The 11924-nt window shown below is 39.9% G+C and overlaps 1 protein-coding gene and 1 non-coding gene across 2 annotated transcripts in view; one reads left to right on the top strand and one right to left on the bottom strand.

Moving 5' to 3' along the window:
• The window catches only part of Cacna2d3 (calcium voltage-gated channel auxiliary subunit alpha2delta 3), a 650190-nt gene that overhangs the window by 152245 nt on the left and 486021 nt on the right, over positions 1-11924 (top strand). The window contains exon 4 of the mRNA XM_010643030.2: positions 11298-11460. Within this exon, the coding sequence (XP_010641332.1) occupies positions 11298-11460 (163 nt within the window). The remainder of the gene's footprint in view (positions 1-11297; positions 11461-11924) is intronic.
• Positions 6733-6838, bottom strand: LOC117283665. The gene has a single exon (XR_004514693.1). It is a non-coding gene; the product is annotated as a U6 spliceosomal RNA (small nuclear RNA).

The raw sequence follows: 11924 nt of genomic DNA, 5'->3' as shown, positions 1-11924 counted from the left end.
TTTTTTTTTTTTTTTTTTTAAAGGAACTATGACACTTGGGGAATTATAAGTGAGTTAATGTAATGTTAATACCTGGAAATATTCTGGAGCAGATCGTTTAAAAATCAATTTTCACATATGAAGATAAAATGAGATTATTGAGCAGTAACCAGATGGCATTAGACCTTTGGAGAGGGGTACGGCTGAGCAGAGATACGTGTCCCTTCCACACAGGATGCAGTTGCACGGGGAGCTGGATATTTGCTTGGCTCATTCAGAATTAACTTTCCTATGAATTTTTATTTTCTAATTGAAGTTGTAAAATGCTGACCATCATCCCAGCACAGGAAAGGGGGAAAAGTAGGCTAAAGAGGAGAGAACCAAAATACGCGAGGAACCTGCTATAGGCCCTTTGCCCACTGCTGTTGTGCATCTTGTCCCGTTCCATCCTCAGGAAGACCTGAAGAGGTGGGGGCCACCACTGTCACGTGGCAGGAAGAGAGCCTGAGTTGCAAGTGTGTAAGGATGCCTTAGACAGCAGGTGTCCTCCCTGTGCATCCGGCTCCGAGCCCTTGCTCTCCTGGCCAGACTATTTTGCCTGGCTGGTGTCTTGCTTTGTGAAGGGACACAGGGTAAATCCAGAGAGAAAGGCTCTGAATGGGGGTCACATTCCTCTCCTGGTTGGGAACTAACTTTGGAAGAGGGAGAGGGAAAGATCTTCCTAGCTGGTGGTGAAACAGAAGTTTTCCTAGAAGGTACAGATAAGGAAGATTTATCCATTCTTTCATCCCACTGTGCTGGACCAAGGGCCTCTAGGCACTAGGCTGAATGTCAGAGGTGTGGAGGTGAGAAAGGTACTAGTGTCTCTTGGAAGGTACTAATGTCTCCAGAAATCCAGGGATGCCTGTGTCTTCCTCCTTTTAGTGTGGTTCACCATCCAAAACACACCCTAGAAGGATTTCCAGTGGGGTGAATGCCATGCAGGAAAATGTCAAAACTGGGCAGGAGGCAGCCTTCAGAGGGAGTGGGAGAGCCCGGAGCCTTATAGGTGGGATGGAGCCCATCACTGTGCATGCCTGTTACTTACATTGTGTGGGCTTGATGCTGTCAGAGGAGCCTGGTATACAGTAGTGAGTGAACTTTATAGTTGAAAAGACTGGGACACACATAAGGAGTCTATAAACACGCAGTTATCCTATACACGAATATCCTATTCTTCCTATGACGTGATCTCCCTACCTACCAGTCTTCCTTCCTACCTACTTATCTCTCTCATCTTTCTCTGGAGAGCCCTGAGTACAACCACTTGCTGAATAGGCACTGGGTTTGTTGCTGAGTGAGTTCTGTGTCCAACCTTCAGGCTGGGCTTTATGAATTGCTCTCATCTTCAGGTTCAGGGACAAAGGAGTGTAAAGAGAAGCACAGGCCGCTTCTCAGAGAGTTCACAGTAGGTTGTCTCTGCAGCATGCACAGAAAACAATTAGAAAACTTTCCAGGGAGAATTCCGTTCCCAAGCCAAGACATGTGGAATGGGTACTTCCGGCCTGTGAAGCAGGTAGTTTGCAGTGGTGTCTTGGAGTTCTGTTACACATCTTACCAGCAAACAGGGAGAGCAGAAGCCACCATGTCTGTGCCTGGGCTACATACATACACCCCTTGGGGAGATTGAAAGAATCTTGATGCTTGGGTCCCACCCAGGGATTTAAATTTAATTGTGCTGAGGTTTGGCCAGAGTTGAGAAGGACTGCCTTAGGATTTCTTGATGTATCAGATTAGGTGCCTCTCACATGAAAAGAGTGCAGAGGGAATCAGGGCAGGATTCAAAGAAACTAGGGCTCACAGGCCATCTCCTGACAGCTCCTTGTTTTTGTAAATAAAGTTTTATTGGAACACAGCCACACCCATTTGTTTATGTATTGCATTTGGCTGCTTTCACTAAAACAGACAAATTGAATATTGCAACAGATACTGTCTGGCCTGCAAAACCTAAAATATTTACTATCTGGCTCTTAACAAAAACAGTTTGCCAACCCCTAAACTGGGGAGTGATGAGTTTTCAAGGATGTGGGTGGTGTGGGAAAGACTGTTCCACAGTTCAGTGGATAGCATCCTTCCTTCTGGCTGATATGCCATCTCCAGAGCCTTCTAACACACACAGGCCCTCACCATCGGCACATCAGGGAGGGCCACACACTGAGACTTCTCACCGTCTAGAGATTCTTCCTGCTGAGTGTGAAGATGGATCCTGGTGACCACCCTGTCGCAACTGAAAATCGCCAACTCCTGTATCAGTGGCCCCGAAGTGAGAGACTGCAGGCAAGCAGGTTGCCCTGCCAGCCCTTGGGGAATCTGTCTGCGGGATTGTCAAGGTATCATCGAGCTCCAGCCTTGCTCTCTCCATCTGATGGTGACAGCACACAGCAGCCATTCTGATCGTGTCTCGAGTTATCGTTGTGCTACTTCTCTGGGCCCTTCTTCTGTCCAGATCTGTGACAGTGCCCATGCGGCTGTAGGACTTTGTTCCCTACATCTTTCCTTTTCCTCTGTGGGTCACTGCTTACAGTATAATCTTCCTGAGTGACCAGGCAGTTTTGCCTGTGTCATGCAGCTGGGAGAAACTGACTGCGAAGACAGGTGTGTTCGCTGTGGGTCCTGTAGGAGGCCTGTTGCCCAAGTGGATTCTGACAGTGTCATCCAGCCAGTCATCAGGTGCCTCTGTGCCTGGGACAGTGATGAGTAACTGCAGGTCTGACTCCTGCCGTTATGGAACTGGTCTCATTCTGGACTTGGGTGTGGATAAAGCAATCAGAATGGACATGTGCAGTGACCCCCTGTTACTTAGATGGACAACTAAATGTCAGCTCAGTTTTGAGAGTGCTATATACAACTCTTCCTTCTTGAATCGAAAGTGTATGTTGTTCATTCTCAGAATAAGCTAGAAATATGCAATGAAGGAACCCTCTTTGCCTTTCCTTATATCTAGCTTGAGAAATACTTCCTTATCAGTATTCTGTGGACTGACTTATGATTTCACAGACCGTACTTCAGAAATGTTGCTCTGAGGCACAGCAAAGTATGCACCAGAGACTACACACAGCAAGGCACCGGGATATCCAGAGGGACTATGCCACTTTCTTTTCTGTTTGCTTGGATGTCATTGTTGTAGTTCATTTTATAATGCGCACATGTTAACAAAACAATTGGAAGGCACTACACGAGAGATAAATAATGTACGTATAATGTGATGCTCAAAAACTTTCAGCGAAAGCAAAGCTCAATCCACAACAAAGTCTGGAAAACAAGGTGCCTCATCTGGTGTTCAGGGCCTTCTCTGCTCTGGCCTGCCTTCTTTCCTCTCTGAACTCTCCATGGCCACCCCGCCTTCTTTCGGCCAGCCTGACACCCTGCTTGTTCCCTTCCCTACTTGTCTATTACCCAGCTTTGTTTCTGCTGTCTGGCTTCTCACCTTGGCATAGCCTGATCTGCCAGTTGCCAGGGCCCAGTCCTGGTACATCTTTTACTGAGGATTCCCTTTAGCCAAAGGAATCGTTGTTATTCTTAATTTCTGTGTCTCAAATATCCTGTAGCACCCTACTGCAGGGATTGGTCAAGGGCAAGTTGTTTGTATCATTTTGTAAATTTCTGATAAAGTTTACTGGAAGAGCAAGGCCTGTTGCTCATTGCGATTGTCCACGGCTGTCTCAGCAGGCTGCGACAGCCTGTGGAATAGTACTACAGCCCAAGCATAGCCTACAGTATTCACCGTCTGAGCTCTGACAGAGAAAGTCTGTCCTCCCCTGCTGTACTGAGTAACTTCAGACACTTCCTCATTGAACTGCCGCATTCTGAGCCTGGGCATGGCCCAGCTTCTGTGAATCCAATACAACACTCGCCACTTTGTCCCTGGTATTTTAATGTGCCACGTATCATTGTCTGCATGCGTCCCTGTCACACTTAGTAGGTCTTCCGATAATACTCACAAAATAATTAATTTACTCTAACGACATGGGTGACCAGGATTCAGAAATACTGAAGTGACGTGGGCCCAACTTATCTTTCCCTCAGTCAGTCATAGAGACAAAGCCACCAAGCCTCAGTATTAGAACGATGCATTCCAAGGACTGAGAAATGCATCTTCTTGTTTGTACTGAATCAGCCTTTCGAAAATCAATACAGACGGAGAAATGGATTTGTGGAGGAGAAACAGACCGCACAGTCGTCCATGGTAAACAGTGACTGCCAATGAGCAGAATCGTGCTTATGTTTCCATCCTTCCTACATCTGCATTCGGGGCTGTGAGGATTATTCAATTAAATGGCAATTTAGAAGCTGCCTCCAGAGTCGCTGCGGGTGAGCATTACGGCTTTGTCCTTTACCCAGCCTGCCAAGACTTTGCTTTGTTAGTGTTACTGTAAATGAGACAATGGCAGTGAAGATTTCAGTGTGCAAAAGTGTTGAGAATCTGTGGAATACTTGGGTCTATGGGAAATGAGGACTTAATCCTTAACGGGGTGCAGGGGCTAGAAGTGCTATTGACATGATTCCTTCTTTCAAATAGGGACCCTTCCTCTCCTTTGCCTTGGGCCTTTATGGGTTGGTCAAGGTTTTCTGCATGATAAGGCATTGACCTAGGTGGTGTTTTATCAAAAGAGATGACTTCTTTTGTTTCTAACTGCCAGATGGCAGTAAGTTGTGCTTTACACAGTGGTTATGCATGGAATTTGTTTGCTTGAGCTGTGTTTCTGTAAAGTTATTGAATGAATAATTCAAAAAGAATTCAGAGTTTTGTGACTTAAATTTTTTGAAGCATTAGTTTCGAAGCAGGTGGTAGATTTTTTTGGTACTGGAGATCGAACTCAGGACCTTGGGCTTTCAAAGCAGACAGCAGAACCACTGAGCTAAACCCCCAGAACCTTTGAAGCATTAATTTCTATATAGTAAAATGCATCAGTTCTTTAGCATACAATTCAGTGTGTAGTGAGAAATAGATACCCGTGCTGAATAACCCATGCTTCATGAAGATACAGCCTGACAAGTATTCTCTCCTCCCCTCCCCGCCCTGCCAGGTCACAACACCCACCTCTATCCCAGAAGCAGCCCAGTTGGCATCACAGTTAAACACTTACCTTGCCTGCTCTAGAACACTGTATAAATAAAATCACATATAAAATTCCATGGAGTCTGGTTTCCTCCACTTATGTTTGTTGAACTCGTTCCTTGTTTGAATGTCAGTAACTTGTTCCCGAATTCTGCAGTAATCTATTAGATGGATATAGCACAGATTTGCTTATCCCTTCACCTGTTAATGAACATTTGGGTTCTTTCTAGTTTTTGACTATTATGAACAGGGCTTTTTAAAAATGAACATTCACTTAAATATTTTTGTGGGCATATGTTTTCATTTCCCTTTGGTAAATACCTTGGAGTGGAATTGCAGGGTCATAAGGCAGTTTGTGTTGAACTTCACAAGAGACTGCAGTTTTTTTTTCCCCAAAGTGCTCATGGCATTTTATATTTTCATAGGCAGCATATATAAGTTGTGATGGTTCTGTATCATAGATATTAAATGCTGTCAGAATTTTAAAATTTAGCTTTTGTATAGTTATAAAATGACATCTGTTGGGGTTTTATTTTGCATTTTGCAGATGGCTAATAATGTTGAACATGTTTTAGTCTGCATTAAAGTCTCCTCTGTAACATGAATCCATATTATTGCTGACATTTTAAGATGAACTATAGGAGTTTAATACATATTCTGAGTACAAATCATTTGTCCAATTACTGAACTATGAATACTTCTTCTTAGCAGTAGCTTTTGCATTTGTTTTATTAACAATGAAATTGATGATCAAAAGTTTTGAATTTTCATAAAGCCAAATTATGAATTTTTAAAATATAAGTAGTTCTAGGCCAGGGATTTAGCTCAGCAGTTCAGTTCTGTGGCCTGCCTTGCAAGCACAAGGACCCGAGTTCAATCCCCGGTACCAAAAAAAAAAAGTTATAAGTAGTTCTTATAATCTAAGAAATCAGTGTGTATCTGAAGGCCAAAAACACTAATTTTCCCAGAAACATTGCAGTTCTGTTTTTCAATTTAAGGAGATGAGTTTTTAAAAAATATATATATTTAATCATTGTTTCCAGTATAATTTATTGAAAATCCTTTTCTCATCAAAGCACCTTTCCCCAAAATCAGTTGATTTTACATGTGTAGCTTTATTTTTTTACTTTCTTTTGCTTTATCTTTTTTGGCTGTTGTAATGCTAATATACGTACTGTTTTGATTAGAGTATGGCTTAAACCAGGAGTATGAGTCCTTGGATGTTTTTCTTCTTTTTAACATTGTTTTGAATATTTAAGTCCATTTAATGTCTGTATGAAATTTAAAATCAACTTCGCAGTTTCTATAAAATGATTGTTGATATTTCCTCAAGATTTCATTGAATTTACAGATGTGTTTAGGAAGAATCAACCTCTTAATACAGAGTTTTCTAGTTCTTCAACAAGCTATCTCTCTTGATTCATGTACGTTTTCCTTAATTTGTCACAACAGTGTCTGAAGTTTTCAAGGCTTAGTAATTTCTAGGCACTGCATACGTTAAAAAATTTATACCTTAGAGTTTGATATTTTTGTGCTGTTGTAATTGCTATTATTTTCAATTGCCAGTTGTTCTTTGTTAATATATAACTATATATGTGTGTGTGTGTGTGTGTGTGTGTATTTATGTTGTGCCCTGTCACTTTGATGAATTTTTTAGAAATATGGAACACTTCACGAGTTTGCATGTCATCTTTCCACAGGTCCGTGGTTATCTTCTCTGTGTCGTTCCTGTTTTAGTATATGTGCTGCCCAAGCAAGCACTTTGATGAATTTTTTCCTACAGTATATTATGTGGCTTCCTTAGGGTTTTCTATATAGATAATCATGTTGTCTGCAATTAAAGACATTTTCCTTTCTAATACCTTTACTTATTTATTTGTCTTACTTACTTGTCAGGACCACAGGTATAATGTTGAGTAAGAAGGAAAAGATGTCTTTGCCTTGTTCATAATCTGAGGGGGAAAACAATGGCAGCATTTCATTCTGAGCATAGTCATCCCTCAATATCTGTGCAGGATTGGTTCTAGGTTTCCCATGAATAGCAGAATCTGTGGATGTTTAATTGCTTTATGTAAAATTGTGCAGTATTTGTTTATAACCTACGCACATCTTTAATTCATGTCTAGAGCAGTATAGATGCTGTGTCAATATTTTTTTATACTAAGGTTAGGAAAAAATTACAAGAAAAAAGTCTTTATATGTTTAGTACAGACTTGATTTTTTTTTCCAAATACTTTTGATTCTGATTGGTTGAAACCATGGATGTAGAACCCACAGATATGGAGGGTCAACTGTGTAATGTTAGTTGTAGGATTTTTTTGTAAATTCTCTTTATCAAGTTGAGGATATTTTTCCCATTCCTAATTTTCTGAGCATTTTTATGATGAACAAAAAGTGAAAAATATTTTTCTGCATCTATTTGATTAAATTATGTTTTTCTTTGTTATTTGAATGTAATATGAATCACTTTGATTTTTTAAATGTTAAACCAACCTTGAATTCCTGAAAGATACTGTACTTTTAATTATAGGTAGATTTATTTCAGTGTTTTAAGGTTTTTGCCTCTAGTTTCTTGAGTAATATTATTATATAGTTTTAAAATTTTTCTTGTTTGGTTTTGGTGTCAAGGTTCTGCTGCCCTTGTTAGATACATTGGAAAGTATTCTGTCCTGTAATTTTCCAAAAGAGTCTATATAAAATCACTTGTGTTTTGTCCTTGCATATTTGATACAATTCATTAGTTAAGGCCTATGAACTTAGAGTACAATAATTTTTAAATTTATTTTGGCATAGCTATTAATTGTGAAATCAGTGTCTTTTGTATGTCTGGAAAAAATCATATTTTGTATTCTATTAATTTTGTTTTTCAAGGAGTTTGATATTTAAATTAATGAATTTGTTAGCACAAAGTAACATTCTCTTATCTTTTAATTATCTGTAGGATGTGTAGTAATGTTTCCCTGTTCATTCCTGATGGTGGTATTTTATGCTTTCTTCCTTTTTATAAAAAAAATTATATTACTTAATTTTCTGTCACTGTGACAAAATATCTGAGATGATCAATTTACAGTCATAAACTGAAACTTCACTGTTTTGAGGCTTGTAGTTTTTGTTTTGTTTTGGTTTTTTGTTTTTTGAGACAGGGTCTCACTATGTAGTTGAGACTGATCTGGAACTCACTGTGTAGTCCAGGCTGGTCTTGAACTCACAGTGATCCTCCTGCCTCAGCCTCCTGAGTGTTGGGATTACAGGTGTGCACCACCATGCCCCACTCAACTATGATTGATTTTAAAATACTTTTTAATTTCCCACGTCACTTTCTTCCTTCTCACATATATTATTAAGGATGTATCTTTAAATTTCCAAATCCTTAGGACTTTTCTAGACACTATCTTTTATTAGATATCTGGATATCATTGATATTTACATATTAATATCATATATTGATTTCTAAATGTAGTCCATTATGATCTGAGAACATACTATTTAGATTTCCGACATTTGTAATTTATTGAAATTTATTTGGTAATCTGTTATACTCTCTGGAAAAGAATGACTCTGAAATTTTTTGGTATGGAGTTGTGTAACTGTCAGGTATGTTCAGTTGGAAAATAGTGTTGCTGCACGAACACCCATCAGTAAAAGTCTTGAGGATTGAGTCTGTTGATCTTTCCTGAAGGACACCATTTGAGATGTGTCGTTGTAACTCATTACTGGAAGTATTAGGTGCAGCATGTGTAACTGCACTGAGCCAGTACCTGGCTTCCTCAGAACTTTGCTTCGTGTGTGTTTCTTTTGCTGATTTTACCTCCTATCTTTTCATTGTAAGAAATATTTTCAAAGAAACAATTCGATTTCATTAATTTTCTCTATTGATTTTTTCTATTTTATAGATTTTTTTTCTGCAAATTAAAGTGAAAATTTTGTTAGTTTTTCCTATTTACTTTAGATTTAGTGTTACCTTTACTTTTAGTTTCCAAAAGTAGAAACTTAGATGATTGATTCTAGATATTTTTCCTTTTCTAATATATACATGTGATACTATAAATTTCCATTTAAATATTGCTTTTGCTTCATCTTCTAAATTTTGGTCAATTTTATTTTCATTTTTTTTTTAATTTGAAATTTCTTAGGAGATGGCTTTTTGATTCATGTGTTACTTAGAAGTATATTGTTTAATCTCCAAGTACTTAGAAATTTTGGAGCTATCCTTTTGTTATTCATTTCTTGTTAAATTCATGATGGAGCAAGGGCATACTTTGTATGCCTTAAATTATTTTAAATGTGTAAAGGTATGTTTTATGGCCTAAAGTAAATATTGTAAGCAAGCATCCTCACAGAAGAAAGGCCATTCTGTGATATAAGGTATTTTATAAATGCTCATAAGGTCCAGTTGATGGTGCTCTTCAGCTCAGCTATATCCTTACCAACTTTTGCCTACTGAGTCTGTCAGTAACTGTTGAGAGGGTTCTGAAGTCTTCAGTGTAATAGAGAATTTATCCATTTCTCTTTGAAGGTCTTTTGGCCTTCACTAGTGTGCTCTCTTGCTTGCTTACATAATTTCCAAAGAGAAATCTAATATAATAGGAATCCTTGTTTTTCTATAAGATTTTTTCAAGATTTTATCTTTTACAGTGGTACCTCAGTCCACAAATGCTTTTGTTTCCAGACAGTTTGGTTTGCAAACAGAAACGTGGCAAACTTTTGTTTCTGTTTGCAGACTGCATTGGGTAACAAACACGACTGTGGTCATCTTTCCCTCACAAGCACAGATATGGCCATCTTTTCCAAAACAGATTAAGTTCATGAAGTACAGTATCACTGTATGTTTTTGCAGGTTGAGTTTGATATACAATTATAGATTTTTCCATAGTCTTCACTGTGCTTAATCATTTCTGAGCTGCTTGTATCTGTAGTTTGGTGCCTGTCATTAATTTTGGAAAATTCTCAGCCATTATTTTTTCAAATATACCTTCACTTCCTCTCTTCCTCTCCCTCTCCCTCTCTCTCTCTCCTCGCTCTTTGTCCTCTCTCTCTCCTCTCTTTTTGGTTGTTTGAGGTAGGATCTTACTACATAGCCCATGCTGGCCTGGAATTCACAGTGATCCTCCTGCCTCAGCCTCTCAAGTGCTAGGATTACAGGTGTGCACCTCCCTGCCCAACTCCTTTCTCTTTTTTCCTTCCAGTATTCCAATTATATCTGTATTACTTCTTTCATAAGTATCTCACAGTTCTTGGATATTTGATGATTTTTCTCCGCCTTTCCTTTTCCATCTGGGATGCTTCTGTGGACTCCTGTTTGGGTTCCCTGGTTGCTTTTTCAGCTGTGTCTGGTCTCCTGGTGAGCCATCCAAAGCATTGTTCATTTCTGTTATGGCATTTGCACTTTTGGCTTTTAATATTTTTTTAGACAATAGCCACCTCTCTGCTTACGTTATGCATCTATTTTATATGCTACCTACTTTTTCATGTTAATCATGGTTCTTTTAAGGTCCTGATCTGTTTCTCCTGCTGCACCTTCCACTGGCTGTCTTCACACAAGAAAAGCTTAGAACAATTCCTGGTACAAACAGAACCTTCAGTGTATGTTACATGGTGGTGATGCAGCCGTTTGTGAAAGGTGCCTGCTTATTCCCGTCCGCGAGCCTTTCCCTCACTGCCCCGTCTGCATGGAATGCTTCCTCTGGGTCCCGCTCCCCTAGCTTGTCCTCCTCATTCAGTCTTTCTGCAGTGGTCACCAGAGCAGCACGATCTGCCCTGAGCTCCAGTGTAAATTCCGCCCTCCCACAGTTGCTGTTCCCCTTACCCTGCTTTCTTACTGTTTCACAGTAAGTATTATGATCAGACATATTATATATTTACTTGTTTTTGTTGTTGATTTTCTTCCACCCTCAACTTAAATATAAGCTCTCTTTCAGCAGAATCTGTCTTCAGGATTTAAAGAGTAAAATATCTTTAGGACAATTTTCTTTATGTTCATATGAGAAACTACTGGGTAGCCCTTTAAATTCTGGGTTTTCAAGAATGTTTAATGGCAGCAGCAAATACCCTTATAGTGTTATCACAGCCGTGCAAAAGCAGCCATGGGTAGTATGTAAAACACAGCTCACAGGAACCGATCAGAATCCATACAAAAAGGGCAGCATGTGGCCAACGCTCGGCCCGGGTTCATTGCCCCATCCCTATGCAGCATGTAATGCTTTCCGTCTTTCTCTTTCAGTATGAATACTTCAACGCTGTGCTGATAAATGAAAGAGACAAAGATGGGAACTTTTTGGAACTGGGGAAAGAATTCATCTTAGCTCCCAATGATCATTTTAATAACTTGCCTGTGAACATCAGTCTGAGCGACGTCCAAGTGCCGACGAACATGTACAACAAAGGTAAGCATCCCTGCGGCTGAAGAGGCACAGCAGGGTCAGGAGTCAGGGCTGGCTGGTTTGGGATGTAGTGTTCTTCAATTTTTATAAAAAGCACAATTACTGTTCCCCTAGGGTAATTACAAGCCGAGTGCAGTGAGCTTCAGCTCTGCAGGTGGAGCCTGTGCCTGTTGTGCCTGGAGACCTGAGCTGTTGTTTTCCTGGCTGCTGTTTCCATCAAGCCCTTTAATACATGGTCCAGGGGGCCAGCATACTGTTTCTGCAAGGAGCCAGAGAGTAAATTCTTAGACTTGGCCAGTCAGAGGGTCTCTGTTGCCACTTCTCTTCTTTTCTGGTGCAAAGCACTCCTGAATAATGTGTAAATCAGTGGGTATGGCTCTTTTCCAAAAAACTTTTTATCTACAAAAAACAGTGGCCAGATTAAACCTGCAGGCTGTAGTTTACTGGCCCCTTTGTTAGTCCTTCTG

Source organism: Fukomys damarensis, unplaced genomic scaffold, assembly GCF_012274545.1.
Source record: "Fukomys damarensis isolate Sample0158 unplaced genomic scaffold, DMR_v1.0_HiC HiC_scaffold_28, whole genome shotgun sequence".
NCBI classification, from domain to species: Eukaryota; Metazoa; Chordata; class Mammalia; order Rodentia; family Bathyergidae; genus Fukomys; species Fukomys damarensis.
This window is presented reverse-complemented; position numbering and strand designations above follow the sequence as displayed.